A 17,770-nucleotide genomic window follows, 5' to 3' on the forward strand; every position below is an offset into this window, starting at 1 on the left:
CAGGGCCATCCCTGTCCGAGCTACGATTGCCACCTCTCCCCCCCGGGACTGGCTCCAAGAGACACAAAAGATAGTCACACGCCAGGCAAGAGAAGGGGACAGCAAAGTCTGTGCCCCAGCCAATGCCTAGAACAATCTATGGACACATGCCACCCCCGTGGGTGCCAGGGGCTGCCCACAGGTGCTGAGGGGAGGGGAGGGGAGGCAAGAGGCTGGAGTAATGGGCCCTAGCCACAGCTGCCTGTGGCCTTGGGAAGGGGAGGGGCAGCAGAGGGAGTGGACACACGGGGGGCAGGCAGAGGCAGGCAGAGGGCACGGGAAGGTTTCTGAGGGGAGTCATGTCTGTAGCCCTGGCGGTGATGGACGGCTCTGCAGAGAAGGCCGCTGTCCCTCCTCTACCACCATCATTACACAGCATACGTGCAGGCCACCCATGGTGCCCCGAAACACGCAGGCCCCGCGCCGAGCTGAGCACAGACTCTCAGACGCTCTCAGATAAGGACATGGCCACAGATACACCCAGAGTAACGAAAACACGCTCACAAAAGGACACAAGCACTTGGAGAGAAGCCCTCCACGGTCAGAAATAACCCCAGAAGCTCAGAGACATCCATACAGAGAGCAGTCCCACTCATGCACAAGTATGTAACCCTCGCAGGCCCCTCACCTGCATCACACACGCTCCAGCTCCCCGCACAGAAATACAGAGGCGCCGGTACCATTCACACCCCCTGTCAACATCCCCCAGAGTCACAGAGACACCCAAAGATACCATTCACAAGTGTGTGCACGCTCACACACACACACACACACCCCTCAACTGCAGAAACACACAAAACAGCACCCACACAATGCGCACATACAAAGAGAAAGTCTCATCCCTCCTTCCCCCCACTCGCCAGGTCACGGAGCCACTGCCGCCTGCCTATGACATCCCAGACATCGTGCATTAGGTAGATTAACTCCTGATTCAAAACAGGCAGAGGATCCCCCACCCCCACCCAGCCCCCAGTGTCAACACATCAGACTCAGTATGTGCAGATGGCTGGGGCCGCCTTGCGCCTCTGGGGCCTGGCTACAGCCACACTAGGTGTCCCCAGACTCCCAAGGCTGGGCACATCCGTGGGGCAGTCAGACCCAGAAGGGAGGGGTCACTACCTGGGGACAGGGAAGAAGACTGGGGAGCATCAGTGCCACAGGAAAGGCCAGGCAAGCCCCACTAGAGGGTAACAATGGAAGAGTTGCTGCGTTTGTGGTTGGCCAACTTGGAGTGAGGCTGAGACTTTGGGCTCTGGCTTGTAGGGCACACTGAGGAGATTCTGCCCCCGCGGCCTCTCTGGAAAGTGGGAAGAAAGATCCTCTTCTATGTTGGCCCCACCAGGAATAAGACACGTAGTCTCCTGGCAACTCAGTGTCCTTGGGGGGAAGGGGAGGACAAAAGTGGGGAGAAGTCTCTAGGAATGCCATCTATCCTCTGTCTCTCTTTCCAGGGTGTTAAACCCCACAGGACAGCCTTGGGTGACCGAGAGCAGAGAGCTCCCCACCCCCATTTGCTAAGGTGGGGCTCTCCCCATCCAACCTCCTCACCCTTTCCCTGGCTGTCTGTTCCTCCTGCTTGCCTAACACAATGCCTTGTATGTCAGTAGGCCCTCAACAAATATTTGACCATGAACGAATGCGAAGAAACTAGGACCAGCCCATAGGAGGGGAGGGGATGTCTCTGAATACTCTTGTCTGGCACCACTCCCACCATCTCCTGGCACCCAGCACTGCTCAGCCTTCTGAGCCTTTCCCCTGGGAATTTCCCAACACCAGAAACCGCCTGGAAGGAGGGCAAAGGGCAGGAAGGGCCCAAGAGAGGTCTGGCCCTTCACCCCCAGCAAACACCTCCAGTTTCAGGAAGGAGCTCTCTCCATCCCCCATATTCAGAGATGGGGGGGTCTCCCCTTCCCAGAGGATGGTGAGAAGGTGGAAAAAAGGAAGGTCTGAGTGGGAGAGCCCTTGCCAAGGGTACTCACTTGTAGGAAAGAATCTTATGAGAGCAGGGGACAAAATGAAAGGTGTCCTTAAGGATTCGATTTGGAAGCCAAGCATTCACTGTCTAGAGAAAAGGCTTTCAGAACGACGGGAGGGGGAAGCTTCCCGGTGACCCTGGAAAGCAAGGCTGGGGAGTCCTCAAACTCCCAGGTGAGAAAAGGAAACAGCTTCTTCCCTCTGGGGTGGGGGTGGGGGGCTGAGGAGTTAACCCCCTCCCTTCCCCACCTTAAGAGCCCTTAGTGGGGTTCTTCCCTCCCGCTGCAGCTGATCCCTTTCTCCGGGGCCAAGCCCTGGGAGGGGCGGGGCCGTGCCCCCTGGGAGCCTGAGCCCAGCCAGCTGAGGTCTCTCGGCTCCTCGCTCCGTTCCTCGGGCAGACGTCCCCTGTAGGCTAGGTGAGCTGCGTGACCCCTCCTTGACCTCAAGCCCCAACGACGCATCCTCCAGGAAAGGGAGGACTAGCAAACGGGTCTCACCTCCCGCTCCTTAATCCCCTGGCTCCGCGTGCACCCGCGCACACACCCACCTCTCAACTCCTGTGAACACTAGTCCACGTAAACACCAGCACCCCCAGGGCTACCTAACGTGCCCCCGTGTGGCCAGCCTCCTACCACGACGCACATTCACGACCCTCCCCCTAGGTATGCCCATCGACACCCTCACCTCCTACCCCCAATGCAGAGCGTGGGGGTTGGGGGGGGGGCGCTGCGGGACCAGCGCCGCGCCGGGGGCAAGGGCGCACCCCAGGAAGGTCATGACTTTCCGAGGTTGGGGGAGGGGGCGCCAGCCGCATTTCGGGGTGGGGGTCCGGCCCACGCGGAAGGCTGCGAACGCGGTGGGGGAGGGGAGGGGGCGTTTCTCGGGGATCGGGAACCGCCACGGCCTGCGCGCCTCCCACCCCCCGACCGCCCCTCAGAGCCGCGGAGCTGGCTCCCGTCTCCGTGCCCCGCCGCCCGCGGAACCTCAGGCTGCGGCCCCGGCCCCCGCAGCCGCTCCTCCTTACCTGCGGCCACAGGTGTATGCGCGGGGCCCCCAGCCCCAGGTCCCGTGTCCGGCGGGGGAGGGAGGGCGGCCCCCTACTCCCACCCGCCCGGGCTCTCCCCTCCCCCGGCCACCGCCTCCGCAGCCGCCGCCGCCGGTGCCCTTTGCTGCAATGCGAGAGCCGCCGCCGCGGAGCCGGCCCGGGCCCCGGTCGCCCCGGTAACCGCGACTCCACCTGGCGCGGCGCGGCGCGCCGCCGAGCACATCCTCTCTCCGGCCCCCTCCCCCGGCGCGGCCCCGCCGGCGCAGCCCCGCCGAGGATCGGCGGAGGCTGGTGGCTGCGTCGCCGCGGTCACCCGATACGCCGGCCCGCCGCCCGGGACTCGGGTTGCAGAAGGAGGGAGGGAGGTTAGGCAGCCTAGTGGAAGCGGGGGAGGGGCTGCGGCTTGGAGTCTAGCTTCTGGTCCTCTCCCAGGGTCCTCTTTAGGCTCCCACTCCCACAGGTCTGGCCTAGGGTTGGGGGGAAGAGTGTCCTGCCTCCCCACCTGTCACCCTCAAGATCATGGCCTCTCCCCATCAGGGTCTCAGCTGTGCACCGCTGCCCTCCTCAGCTCTCCGATGACTCCATTCCCAGCGAAGTCTGGGAGGCCTAGGACGCCTAAGCTTCCTTGATGGCCTCCGATCTTGCTCTGCTGTGTAACTCCGGCCTTTGCTGACACTCTCTGATCCTACACTTTATTTACATAAAGGAGAGCCTCAGACTCAGCCATGGGGAAGTGTGATAAGCACTGAGTAGCAAGTGATGACAAGAGCCTATGAACAGCCGCTTGCCTCTGTAATTACAAAGCCCTGGGGTCAGGGTCTTTTCAAACTCTGATGGAATTTCCTCCATCAGAGCAAATTCCAGATGTGGACAGGCCTAAAGCCCCATGACCAGGGACAACTGAGCTCACCCAGCTCAGCCTCACTCCTCTCCGGCACCCCAACCATATCTAGTTCCAAGACACATCATCTGGGGAGGCCTCTGTATGCCCCAGACACATCATGTCTATCCTCTGCCCCATCACCATCCCTGTCCCAGCCCTGTCTTAGCCTCCATGTGCACCTGGCCACTCAGGACAAGTCTATCCCATTTGCCATCCAGCCTTGGGGGCAGACACATTTGTTGCCCGAAGTTCAGTCAAGATGGGGCCGAGAGCCAAGAAGGGAAGCGGGCCGAATGCCCTGTGGGTGACGCCGAGCGTGCCAATTTGTCACTAGACTTGAGTTACACTCCGCTAAAACGTCCGTGCTCTGGAGCCTTGCCCTTTCTTAGTCTGTCACATCTTTCCTTCTAATTCTCCTTGAAAAAGTCAAGCCTTGCTGCTGGTCCCCACGGGGAGCAGGACGTGTGAGGAAGTGAAGCCGGTACCCATGCTACCCCTTGGATTCCTTGTTTCTGCATCTTTTCTGCCTCCTACAGCTGAACAGCCTCAAGCCAAGGCCCTCTCAGGGTGGCCCCTTCCCTGCTGCAACTCTGACTCCTTGACCCCTCTCCCTGTTTGGGCCCCAGATGCCTACTTTTCTTCCCTGGCAGGGCCCAAGCCTGAGCTGGGAGCCCAGGCCCTGCCTCAGTGTGCTCCTGTCTAAGCTGAGATCCATCTTCCCATCTGGGAAACTGAGGCTTGATGAGGAATCAGGGAACAAATTCAGAACAAATAGCTAGATGCCAAAGTCCTCTTAAAAATTGGAAACTAAGCCTTGAGCGTACTGAGAAGGGTGGTAGAGAGACATGGTGAAGAACTTCCTGATGGTAAGGCATCAGGGGAAGGTTGGTTCTGCTCAGAGATGGAAAGGTAGGGTGGGGATATGGGAGTGAGATGGTCTGCTGTGGGCATGGGAACGGAGTACAGGGCCCAGGAGTCTCCTGAAAACCGATGGATGAGGGTAGGGGAGGTACTCCTGTTTAAAGGAGAAAAGAATCCAAAAATTGTTCTCAAAACCTGAATATTCCTCCTCAAAAAACTCCTTCCCCAAAGCCAAACTTTTGGGGAGGCAGCGGTCGGAATCAGATAATCAGGGGAGAGTACAGGGCATGAGTCTCCGGAAACTGGAGGCTCCTACATAAAAGAAAGGGATGCAAAATTAAAGTCCTAGATATCCCCCCTCCAAAAAAAAAGTCTTCCCCAAGCCAAACTCCTCCAGGGGTTTGGGGAGTGTGAGGGAAGTGGGTGACTCACCTGGGCCGGCTGGCCAGCCCCGGAGGGGGCGGAGTCGCCATGGAGGTGGGAGCAGAGGGAGCTGAGGAGGCACACGGGGTCCACGGTCCAGCCGCCAACCTGTGTGTGCGAAGGGGGGGATACCCCATTAGGGGGAGCGGGCAGGAGCCGCTGGGGGACTGTGACGGGGCGGGGAGGGACATTCCTGGGGCAAGGTTTGGCACGGAACTCACACTCCAGAGGGAACTTGCAACACTGGCTGGTCCCTTCCCAAGGCTGGATCTCTAACTAGAACCCCTGGTCTGTTTCTGGATGTTTCTCTCGTGTCCGACTGGGGGCTGCCTCAGCCCAGGAGGGGGTCTCCTCCATCAGATACTCCTGAGTTCCCTTTCTTCAATTTTTGACTGCCTCCCTGGACACTCTACCAAGGAGCTGTTCCTCACCTGTCCTCTCCTCCAGCTCCTCGTTTCCCTCACAGAGACGGGGAACCAGTCTGCAGGGGTCCTCACTCCCACGTGCCTCTGCACCGACAGCACCTCTTTCTTCCCTGCTGTCTCCCAACCCCAGGCCACACCACACCTAAGACTTGAAACCCATTAACCCAGGACCTTTCCCCCAAGGCCTTCTTCCCCCTCGCCATCCCCAAAGTCATTCGCCTTCATTCATTCCACCGACATTCACCCAGCCAGCACTACGCTTAGGCACCGAGCCCCCCGTGGCAAGGGAGATGTCTGAGATCCTACCCACTCACTCTACTCGAGGGAATGAATGAGTGAATGAACAAAGGAATGAATTTGTGAGCAAGTTGCTGTGCTTTGGCTCATTTACTAAGTATTTGCTGAGCGCCCATCTGTGCCACGGAACATGCCGGACACGTCCGAGGCCCTCAAACGTGCCCATGTCTTCCCTCTCAGGCCTGCTGCCCCTTGAGGCCATCACCCCTGCCATCTTCATCTTTTTATGGCCGAACCTCCCAGACTGCTCTGCGCCACAGCTCTGCCACCACCTCCAAGCTCCTCAACCCCTGAAACTGGCCATGACCTCACCACACCACGAGAAACGAGGGGGACCCTCTGGACCCACAGGTCCCAGCCGGTGCCAATGGCTGTTTCTCTCTCTCCCTCCTGATTTCGGAAGCGCTGGTGGTCCTCCTGCTGGGCCTTTCTCCTCCTCCTTCTCCACACTGTCATGGCCCTCTCCCCTCTCAGACTCCATTCTGCCCTGGTGGCGGTGCTTATGCCCCAGGTCCCACTGCCACTCTGCCCAGATCATGCTCACCTGGCCTCCTGAAGCTGTTGTTGGTTCAGTCTTGGGCCGTACCTATGGCGCCCCTAATGGACATCCCTGGGAATGCCCTCCCCGCTCTGCAAACTCACCTCCCCTATTCCTGTCTCCCATCCCCCCAACATTTCCCTCCCACCCACTTATTCCTCCCCAAGGCACCGATAGCTCCCTGCTACCCAGGTTTTCTGTCTTTGGCTCCTTGGTCCGGGCAGCAAGCAAGCCTTGCTCAGCCTTCTCTCCAACCCCCCATCTCTTCACCCTCCCTAACACCTTCTCTTCCTCCTCTCTTTCTTCCCCTATCCACCATCCAAAAACAACCAAGCCCTCCTAGCCACCACCATCTGGCCCCACTTTTCCAGTCTGCCCCCACACCTCCCACTGCCTCCCTTCTGCACCAGCCAGGTGGGCTTCTGTACCGGTCCCCAAACCAACTCAGGACCATGCTCACCTCCCAATCTTCCCGGCTCCTCAAACGACGTTCTCTTCCTTGATGCCCATTCAGACCCTTTTCATCCTTCTAAACCTAGTTTAGGTCCCTCCTCCTCCAGGATTCCTTTCCTGACCAGGCCTGCCCACCTGGTCTCCTCTCCTCTAAACCCTCTTCCAACTGACTGTGCCCCTCATACTTCCGTGTAAGCATTCTTCCACCCCCTCCAGATCACAAATGCCCCTGCCCCTCCTCCCAAGCCAGAGCACACAGAAGGAACCCACTGAGAGGGGCTTCCTGACGGTGAGGGCCACATCTCCAAATGCAACTCTCCCCTATTCCAATCAGATCTCTGCTCCCAGGAGGACTCTGAAGCTGGGAAAAGGCAAAAGCAAGACAGAACTGGGGGTGACATCAGGGGCCACATGTGCCAATGTGTCCTTGTTCCCTGCTGTGACAACAGGAATGGGGACACTCTTCCCCTTTCCCAGCCACACCCAGCAGTACCTGGAAAGGAGGACAGAGCAAGACAGGTGTGGGATCAGGGACTGACACCACCAGCCTTTCTGAAATAGTGTGGGTGAAATGTACTCCTCTCCCCCACTTCCCTTCTCCCAGGGGACAATGCCTGGGTCTCAGCAGCCATCAAGGCATCTCGCCAATGTGGGACTGTAGGCAGAAGGCTACCCCCAGGAAAGAACTTTCCTACAGACAAGAAGGTCACAGTTGAATGGAGAGGTACATCCAGGAACTCAAGGATCTGGGAGAGGTTTACAGGTGAAGCATCCCACCCCATACAGAAGGAGACAGGCCCTGGTCTGGAAGCAGGGACCCTGACGCCTCTGTAAGCCTTACTGATGGCAGGAGAGAAACCAAGGCACAGAGAGAGGCAGCCTCTGGCTAGAAGTCACACAGCGAGTCTCGGGGGGGGGGGAGGAACAGGGAGGGAGGAGGATAAAAGGCCCCAAGAGTTCTGGGCTCTGTTCTTGCAGGGGCTGGGGGCACATCAGACCCAGCCTCCCGAGGTTCCCAAAGGGGGCCATGTCACAGAGGTGCCAACCCCAAGAGCCTCAACTCCAGGCTGGACGGACCTTCAGGCTCAGAACAGTCAGCCCCCAAGACTGTCCCCTCTTCCTCCCCACCACAACTTTGGCCTCCAAGACAGCCTTCCTGTCCTTCTGCCCAATCCAACAGCATCTCTGCCTCTCTGTTCCATCAAGGGCTCCCAACTCCGGGAGGAAAGGGCAGAGGTCTGGAGGCTGAGCCCTCACCCCCTACCTCCCCAGGCTCCAGAAAAGGCCAACCAGGCCAACTCCTTGCCACCCCCTTCCCGCTCTCTCTTCAGATGCCTCTCGGAATAGGGATGAGCCTGGGGGGCAGGGAAGCACGGCGTCAGACCCCCCCTCCCCAGCCCACAGCCAGCCCCCACTCACCTGCTCTCGCATCCTGTCCTGCTGACCGCGCAGGGCCAAGGCATGCTGGGGGTACTTGTTCTTGAGGTGGTCCATGAACGCATCGCGCTTGCGGTCGGCATCGGCCTTCTGGAGCCCACTGAGCGCCTCCAGGCTCTGGGCGGCGATCACCGTGTGCCTCCGCTCGGACGTGTGCACCAGCCCCACGTTGGAGAAGCGCCGGCCCCCGCCGCCCGCGCCGCCCCCGCCCCCCAGGGTCCGGTACTCCCGCGGGTACTCGGCATCGTCCGCAGATAGCATGGGGGGGCTGCTCCGCTCCGGATCTGCGAGAGGGGAGAGGGGGCACGGCGGGGTCACAGGGCGTCCAGCACGGGGCTGCCCGGCCCTCCCCTGGGGCACTGCGGGGAGGGGCAGGCCTAAGGCGGGGCAACAAGCACCGGGCTGCCCACCCCCCACTAGGACGCCTAAGAGGCAGCAGGGGGGGAGGGCTCCACGGAAGTTGGGGCGCAAGGGCGGGGTCCAGCTTCGTGCTTTTCTTCGGGTGGGTTTGGAAGGGTGATGGCTACAAGTGAGGGGTTATTTGAGGCCAGGGAGGGGCTGGGAGCCTGGGTCGTGAATCCCTCTTTAGCCACATACCCCCTTCTTCCTAATGCTAGTGTGAACAGGTTGAGGGAAGGGGAGTTTCCTTTTAGATGCTTCCTGAAAGATGTGGAAAGGAGCCTGTACTGTCTTCCTTTCATGAGCGTCCTCTAAGGAGTGGGGCGGGGACCCCCCCCCTTTTCCCCTCCCTCCCCAGAGACAGACAGATGGACAGACAGGGGAGGCTGGGCACAGAGAAAACAGTGAGGGAGAGAGAGAGATGGACTTGGGACAAACTCAAAGAAAAAAGAAAGCAGACAGAACAGCTCAAGCCCTCACCCTGGGACCCTCCCCGCTCCCCACCACCCCTTTCTTCAGTCTCCCCTCCCAACACACACACACACACACACACACACACACACACACAGTTGGAGACCTTTAAGAGACGCATAGGGGACGAAGGACAGTACAGAAGCAGAAAAAAGGGAAGGCCGGGGGTTGAGGTCCCCACGCGGAATTCTGAATCTTTTCCCCACATGCCCACCAGCCCCGAAGTCCTGGCCTCGCCAGGCCCAGCCCTGCTGTCTCGCGTCCTCCAGCCTCAAAGCTGGGACAGTGGCTCCAGAGTGTCACCCATGCCAGCTGTGGTGTCACCCACAACAGGTGCCAGGTGTCCCTCGCAGGGAGACAAACACAGTCTCCCTGGCATACCCCCAGCCCCACAATCCACCAGCCTCAAAGCCGCAGTCCCCAAGCATAGCCTAGGTCTGGGGGCGTCGGACCCCGCAGCAGACTATGCACCCACACAGGGGCTGACTCACAGGGCCAACTGGGGCAAAGAAGAGGAGGCTGGGGATGCTGGGACCCAGCCAGGTTCCATCCAGCTGGAGTGCCCGGTCAGCCCCCTCCCTCCACACATCTACTGGGCATTAGGCCTGCTGCCAGGCCTCCGTCACCTCCTGTGCACCACAGGAGGACAGAAGAAATTCAGCCACATTTCAGGAAAAGCTATCCCTCACCTAACACACACACACACCCACACCCACACTCCTCCCTAGGCTATGACTGAGGCATGTAGATCTGGGGAACAGAGGACCCAGCACCTCCCACCAAAACTAAGGGAAGAATGGCTTCCACAGACACAGAGTTCCACGGCTTCCAAAGGCCTGACCCACCCACCGCCATCATTATGGCCTGCGAGCCTCTCAGCACCCCTTGTGGGGGGGTTATCACTGTGGCCACACTTCAGAGATGGGCCTGCCGAGGTCAGAGGAGTCCAGTGATGTGTTCAAAGCCACTGTGAGTGGTGCAGGCCAGATTTGACCCCAACATCTCTTAGGTTTGCCTCATCCCCTCCCATCACACTTTTCTCAACAACTGTCTCTTAATAAGAACAATGACAACAGCACGGGGCACTCCTCTCTGTTTACCTGCTGTCTCCTCAGCCTGGCACTGGGTCTGGGGTCCCTCTTCCCTCCCCCACCTCCGGGCGTCTGTCCCTCTCACTGCAGTCACCTCCCTCTGGCATGAGGTCCAGAGACACAAGAGCTGACCTTGGGAGGAACACTGTTTCACAGTTTAACACTCATACCTTTATTTTCATAAGGATTAGGAAAACTCCAAATAGAAGGTCCAGCCACTGATTTCATGGATATGATTCCTTGGGAAGGTAAGGAGATAATGTTTCCTTTTAAGTAAATGTATTTAGGTTCAAAGGGAGTTAATGAACGACATATTGAGTTCACAGCGTGCAGAGGGTCCCTGATCTGAAGGAAATTCCCAAAGATGGCCCCTGATTGAGTGAGGCTGGGAACTTTGGGGCCATTTTCATGAAGGCCCAGTCCCTGCCCTTGAGGGGCTGGTGGCAATCCAGGGTACCAGTGAATGTGGCTGAAAAGGAATGACCGGAATAATCACCCAGGAGGAGAGGCCAGGATGGAGGTGCTCCAGCCACGACCCTTAGCTTCTCTCTCTCTTCCACTTACCCCCACCACCAGCAGGGATGTGCACTGGGTACCTCCATGGCCGTAGCCCTCTCTCTGCCCACCGGCCTTGCTGCTGGAGCCCCAGCTCTAGAATCCGGCACAGCCCTGCCTGAGCCAGAGGGACCTCTCTCCTTGTGCCAGCCAGGCTCGCCGTGCCCTCCAAGGGCTCTGGACACACACTGGTGCGGGGGACGGGTCTCCAGTTCTCCTCTCCCCGCTCCTGCCCTTCTGCCCTCTGGGACCCAGAAGAGCTCCTAACCCCCATCCCCACCCCCCCATGCCAGCTCCTAGGGAGACATCCTAGCATGTTTGGGTGGAAGCCAACAGAGACCAGCAGGGACTATGGGGAGGTCCAGGGGTCACCTAGGCTCTGCCAGGTCGGCTAGAGGGGCACGGCGGGGCTGGCAAGGAGGGGTCCGGGCTGCTAGAGCGGGCAGCGGAGGGGGAGCAGACACGGACAGTGGACATGTGCTTGCAGCCCTATTTATGACTGCAGTCCTATAAATCTCACCGCGGGCAGTGCACTGGGGAGGGGGTTGCCGAGCAGCCCTGATGGAGAGTGTAAAGCCAGGTCTGTCCCTGCCTCCTTGAGGTCAGGGTTCACCCGTCTGCTGCCCGGGCATTGGTGGAGGGAGGAGTCAGGGCAGAGGCAGGAGCAGGATTCTGGGGGCTGGCAGAGGGGGGCGGAACAGGAGAGACAATCTGCTATCTCTGAGGGGTAGTGGGGAGGAGGGGCTTTGATTTGAGATCCTTGGCTTTATTTAACAAAGACAGAAACTAGCTTGGGGAAAGGAGTGAGGCTCAATGCACATTCCCTCCTTCCTGCAGGGCCCCAGGGGGCCGGGAGGACTGACTTGGGCTTCTCAGTTGCAGGGCCATCCTGTTGCCCTTAGGAGAAGGTGGCCCGTGGGGCTCAGAGGACTCGGGCCTGAACTTCTCCCTTGGAGTCAGGCCAGGCACTTGAGGTCAGGGCACTGGAAGGAAAAGAACCCCAGGTCAGAGTCACACACCCTGGGTTATGAGTCAGCTCCTTCCCTGAGGAGCCCCGGTCAGCCTTTCTGGTTACTCATTCAGTCCACCAGACTCTTCCCTCTCGGAGCCTGAGGGCACTAATCTGTAAAACGGGATGTTAACCTCTAAACCCTGCCCCTGTCTTGCCTGCCCTGAGCGAGAAGCTGGCAAGACAATGGAAGCGAAACTGTGTCGTTCTGAATTAAAGGTGTTCCTGGCACATTGGCTGTTGGCCCCTAGCAGGACAGCCTTCCCGTTCCCCCTGCGCCTGCTCCAGCCACCAGCGAGTCCCCAGAGTGGCTGTGACCCTCCCCAGACTGAGCAGCCCAGTGAAAAGCCCTGGAGATCGATTCCGATCTAGCAAGCAGCAGGCTCTGGGCACCCTGTCCCTGAGCAGATCGATGCTTCCTGTTTGGTGGCAGGTGGCAGGGGGCAGTGAGGGATCCATATGGGTAGGGGTCTTGAGGGAGTGGCAGAGGGGACAGATGGGACAGACAGGCCTTGAGGGGGTATGCAGGGCTGGGTTCTACCGGGGCAGGGGTGTGGGAGTTGCAGGGGAAGGGGAAGGGCAGGAAGGCTGTGGAGGAGGAGCAGAGCTGGGGTACACTGGGGAAGGGATGTTGGGACTGAAGGCCCCTGAGGGATGGGGGGTTGGGGGAGCCGGAGAGATAAGCTGGGGTCCCAGGGTTTGCCACCTCTCCAAGGACACCCAGGTGTACAAGGCCAATCGTAACTTTTGAGTCAGAGATTCAGGCTGCCGAGAAGATACCTGAGACTGGTGAAATCCAGCTCAGAAGGAGGGGAAGGAAAAGTAGAGAAAGGGCGTTCTGTCACCCTCAGCTCACCCTTCCCGGCTGGGCAATGGGGAAGGGACACACGCCTGAGGCTAGGGTGGCGGGGAGGAGGTGGGCGCCCCCAGTGGCCGGCTGAGGATAAAGGCACAGACGCTTGGGAAGACGGCGACGTTGTTATTTGCTCCACCAGTTCCAAATTCCACCTTTATTTATGAGCCTGATTTATTTTTATCCTCCTCTGCATTCTTTTCCATGAGATCACCGTAACTCCTGATGAGAATTAAGAGCCCCAAGTTTTAGTGACACCATCTCATAAGCCATCAAGCCCATCCCCACCTGGTGTCTCTACCCCAGATGTCACCATCTACTCTGTCCTCTGGCTGCCACTGGGCAACAGTCACACATGACATCATCTTCAGAGGAAGAGAAGAGGAGAAGAGGAGGGGGGAGGGAGAGGGAAGGACAGCAGAGAAGGGGAGGAAGTCGAGAGTAAAATGAAGCTACAAGCTCCGGAAAAGAGGGGTCTCTCTCTGGGGCCCCTGCAGTGAGGACCCCAAGCTCAAGACCCAGAGTTCAGGTCCCTGTCACCCTCTCCCTGGAGATCAGGAGGCTAGGTGAGGCCCCTCCCTTGGGGACCTGAGAGGCCTCCCAGGTGTGCCCTATCCATTGCCTGGGCAGAGGTGGGGGCTGGGCACCAGCTCAGGGAGCTCACAGGTCCCGGGGTTGGGGGGGGGGGCGGGGCTAGATCCTGGTGAGGCCCGCAGGCAGGGCAAGAGAAGGGGTGCATGGAGATTGCTGGAAGAATGGAAGGCCTGGCTTAGACCCTAAAGTGCTACACACACACACACACACACACACACACACACACACACACATGCTTGAACACCTGCAGCTCTGCAGCTCCAGGTTCCCCCTGTCCCACCGTCTGCAGCCAAAGAGGAGCCCAAGTCACCCAGGAGGAGCCCCGAGGCGACTGCCACTACCAATTGTGCCTGACAACTCCATCCTGCTGGGTGCCTGCTGCAGTCAGGAAGCACACTGTGCTGGGAGGTCAGAAGCCAGAGGACAAAGGTCAAGTTTGGCAGAGGGTCCAGGAACCTGGATCAGGTCAGGTGATCATCCCCTGTCCCGCCCCACACCCTCCGCTGGGCTCTCTGTCGCTGGGTGGCCCTGGCTCTGTGCTCCTTGTGTGCCCGTGCCCCTCAGTCCCCGCTGTCTGTCTGTGGGTCCTTGGAGCAGAAGCCCATCTGTGTCTGTTTTCTAAAACCATCTTTTCCGCCCCATACCACAGCAACCAAAGTCATTTTCCGGGCAATTGCCTTTCTGTAAACATTCCTGTGTAATATCCCCCCAAATTGCTAATGCCCAGCGCCCTGTTGAGTCTCCCTGTCACTCCAACAGAGGCTCAGAGGTGGGGGCGGGTGGTGGGAGGAAGGGCGGTTGGAGGGGAGGAGGCTGGCCAGGCTGAGGATTAGGGATGGGGCTTCCTGTCCGTTTCCTGGCACAGAGCAGGGGGCCAGAACCCCCCACCCTGGCACCCCCTTGTTTCCCCATCCCCCACCGCCCCAGCACCACCCTCCTGAGCGTCAGGCCACCTCAGGACAGCCTGTCTGGTCTGGCAGGGAAGACAGAGAGGAAGTGGGAGGGGAACCCATGAAAGGGAGGCCTGGGAGGGAAGGGAGCCATCTTGAAAGCATGGGGGTGATGGTTAGACAATAAAGGTGACTTCCTGGTGACTAGGAGCAGGGACACTAGGGAGACAGGGGCAAGGCCAGGCAGGCTGTCTTCACAGGGTCCCCAGAGAAGGGCAGCTCTCCTCGCCCCAAGGTGTCAGGGGGAGGACAGAGAAAGGGGAGGAGGCCAGGTGGAGCCCATTCCCCCTAGGTGGTCCTAGATGGACCACTACTTGAACACTGCGGCAGTGGGGAGAAGGTGGGCAAGGCAAGAAGGTGTCAGAGGCTGGGGGAGGGGGGTCCTGGGGGTTGAGCGATTTCACAACAGTCACCATGTGGACTCCCGTCAGCCCGGGAAGGAGGAGGAAGAGGGGGAATAGGACTGTGGCCCATGCCGGTGCTCGTGGAGCCCTTCCACCCCCACCCCATGCCCAGGGAGCTCTGCTACCCCAGCCCCCAGGGAATCCGGGCAGGGAGACTCAGGAGGAGTGTGGAGCAGGGAGCGCCAGAGCCCCAGAGGGAGCCAGGAGGCAGGGGAGGGTGCAGGGCCCTGCCAGTCACAGCTTCATGCAGGCAGAAAAACACAAACCAATTTACACAGATTTAAAACCCACCAAAGGCCACTTAGTTGGTAAACGAGTTGGAATCTAATTAAGGGACCTCCTCAGGGCTGGGGGAAGGAGAGCTCACCTGCCTAGGAGGAGCTGTTGGGGGCGGGAAGGGGCGCTGGGTCCCAGCTGCTCCCAGTAGAGCTTGGATTTGAAAGAGAAAGGGCAGTTGGGCTCCCTGAAGGGAGGGAGGGCAATTCCCCACGTCCACAGGCCACATGCACTGAACCCCCCCCCCCCCAGCCCTGGCCAGGTGAGGCCTCCCTCCCCACAGCAGGCTGGGAGTGACCTCTTAAGCCTGTGCTTTGAAAACCACTCTCTGCTCTTCCTCCAGCCAAATGCCCTTCACAGGAAGGAAACCGAGGCCCAGAGAGTGGCCCTGATCCAGCCACACAGGAGCTGGAGACAGAGCCAGAAGTGGAACCCAGGCATCCTGGCCTCCAGGGACAAGGATTTTTCCATTCCACTATGCTGCTTCCCAGAAAACAATTGCCAAGGGAGCCCCCCTCCAGGCCCCAGGCCCCAGGAGGACACCGTCTAACCATCTCCTTAGGAGGAATCAGCAGCAAGATGGAAAACGTACCACAGCAACCTGGGTCTCAAAGCGAGAAGAGCTGTGGGTCATGGCCCAGGCACACCCCCAGGTGCCCAGCCCAGCCCAGTGGGATGCTGACCGCACAGAAATCAGGGTCCCGACATGGCACCCTGACCACATGCCTCAAACAAGACTCCCCCCTCCTTGGCCAACAAGCCAGCCGCCGTCCCTCTTTCCTGCACTGCCCCCAGAAGCAGGCAAGGCTAGGACATGACCCAAAATTGCTGAAGTTGGGGGTGAGGAAGCTCTGTGTAAATCTAGCTCTGCCACTGGCTAGTTGTGTGACCTTGAGTAGGTTAGCAGTCTCCCTGAGCCTCAGTCCTCTCATTTTTTTTTTTTAAAGCTACTAACACCCAGTAGACAGGCATGCAGGTTATGCACTGCACAAAGGACGCGTGTGGGGGACAGTTCCTTCCTGATCTGCCCCATTGCCTGATTTCCTTTCACTCGATTGTCAGAGTTTTATCAGGCCCCGCACTGTAGGGTTTTGCTTTTTAGCTACTAATGAAGATCTGGCTAATTGACTTCCCGGGAAGGGAGGGGGCGGAGAAGCAAAGGGGAGCATGTCACCCTTGGTCTGAAGCTATTGCTGGAAAAGCTGGGAACAGCCCTGGCGTGTGCCCACATGGCGCCGCGTTAACAAGCTAACTCCTGCATGGCATCTCCACCATCACGCGCCCGGGGAAGGTGTCCTGTCAGCTCCACATCTCCTTGGAGAGGCAGCAGAGAGGAACACGGGCTGAGAGGAAGGGAAGGAGCGAGCATAAGAGGGAGGGAAGGGAGGGAGGCAGGCGCCTGTCCCCCCTCCCCACCCCGGCTCTGCCTCCACTCCGAAGAGGCTGCCAGAGCTCCTGCTCTCCCAAGGGACACTCGAGCTTCGGGGTGCTGTGGCCAGGGCAGCAAGCGCGGACAAAGGGACCACGCCCCTAAAGCTGCCTCAGACCAAGAGCATGCCCAGAAGGAGACCTCCTGTTCCCCGGGGGAGAGACAGACCCCAGTGTGTGGGAAGTGAGGGACAGAAGCCCCATCCATCACTCCCATCTTCCCACGGGGAAGTGCTCAGTGCTCCCCAGTGCTCAGCGCTCCCCAGTGCTCAGCGAGGGCCTCGTAAATGCTGGGCAGGAGCCCCAGGCTTGCTAGATCCCTCCGTGTCCTCCTCACAGACACCATCCTTCTTGGGGTCAGCCCCTGTCTAGGAGGCCTTTTCGCTGCCAGCACCCAGACAGCTCCCTCGGCTGCCACCGGAACAGCCAGGGGCCTTGGTGCCTCCAGCTCGCTCAGCTTCTGCCATCATACCTGTGCACCGTGGTGCCCGCCCACTGCCCAGTACGTGCTCACCAACCCATACCCAGTCACAAACTGCCTCGCCCGCACCCTCCACAGGCATCTACACACAGAGGGGTCCACCCAGGCCCAGCCAGGCCTGGAGCCACCACCCAGACGCTACCCTGGATCCCCATTCCGCCCTCTCAGGTGCCACGGGGACAAGACAGCACACTGTGCCCATGCATACACATCGTGTACATTTAAGAACCCCTCCACGGGGCACCCAGGTGGCTCAGTAGGTTGAGCGACCGACTTTGGCTCAGGTCATGACTTCACGGTTCGTGAGTTCGAGCCTGGCGTCGGGCTCCCTGCTGTCAGCCTGTCAGCGCAGAGCCTGCATCAGATCCTCAGTCTCCCTCTCCCTACCTCTCTCCCGCTTGCGCTCTCTCGAAAATAAACAAACACTTAAAAAAAAAAAAAAGACCCTCTCCAAGAGGTTCCAGTGCATCTGGGGGCTCCCTCGAGTGCTGGGTCAATCCAGCTCCAGCTCGGAGTACGAGACAGTGGGGACCCCGTTTGCCTAACCTGAATCCAGCTACAGCTTCACGGGGAAGCTATGTCCTCGGCCCCTCTCCTACTTTGCCAAGTTCAGGGTTTCCTCGCTGAGGTGTTTACATTCCTTCTTGAAATAGAGGGATGGGTCCACTGACCTCAAGGCCGCTCCACCCTGACCGCTGTTTAGCCAACGAGCCAAGGCCAAGGACTGGACACGCTTAGCCTTTATTCTACCTCTAGAGGTGCTCAGCCTCCTCTGCCAGGGTGAGGGGCCTGTGTGCCTTCGACCGCTTCCACCGGCTGCCAAAGCGTGCAGGACAGGCCGCTGGCCTCCAAGACTCAGCCCTCACCTCGTGGGTTAACTCCTC

General features: G+C 59.4%; 1 protein-coding gene across 5 annotated transcripts in view; it reads right to left on the reverse strand.

The window, feature by feature from the left end:
- SRCIN1 (SRC kinase signaling inhibitor 1) overlaps positions 1-17,770 on the reverse strand; it is a 68,785-nt gene that overhangs the window by 34,469 nt on the left and 16,546 nt on the right. For 2 of the 5 annotated variants that reach the window (XM_053211800.1, XM_053211796.1), the window contains exons 2-3: positions 8,358-8,659; positions 5,235-5,333 (exon numbers count right to left, since the gene is read on the reverse strand). In XM_053211800.1, the coding sequence (XP_053067775.1) occupies positions 5,235-5,333; positions 8,358-8,659 (401 nt within the window). Of the gene's footprint in view, positions 1-3,037; positions 3,389-5,234; positions 5,334-8,357; positions 8,660-17,770 lie in introns of those variants that run through there. The other 3 variants (XM_053211798.1, XM_053211797.1, XM_053211799.1) reach the window with 2 other exon arrangements.

This window comes from Acinonyx jubatus, chromosome E1 (genome assembly GCF_027475565.1).
Source record: "Acinonyx jubatus isolate Ajub_Pintada_27869175 chromosome E1, VMU_Ajub_asm_v1.0, whole genome shotgun sequence".
Classification (NCBI taxonomy): domain Eukaryota; kingdom Metazoa; phylum Chordata; class Mammalia; order Carnivora; family Felidae; genus Acinonyx; species Acinonyx jubatus.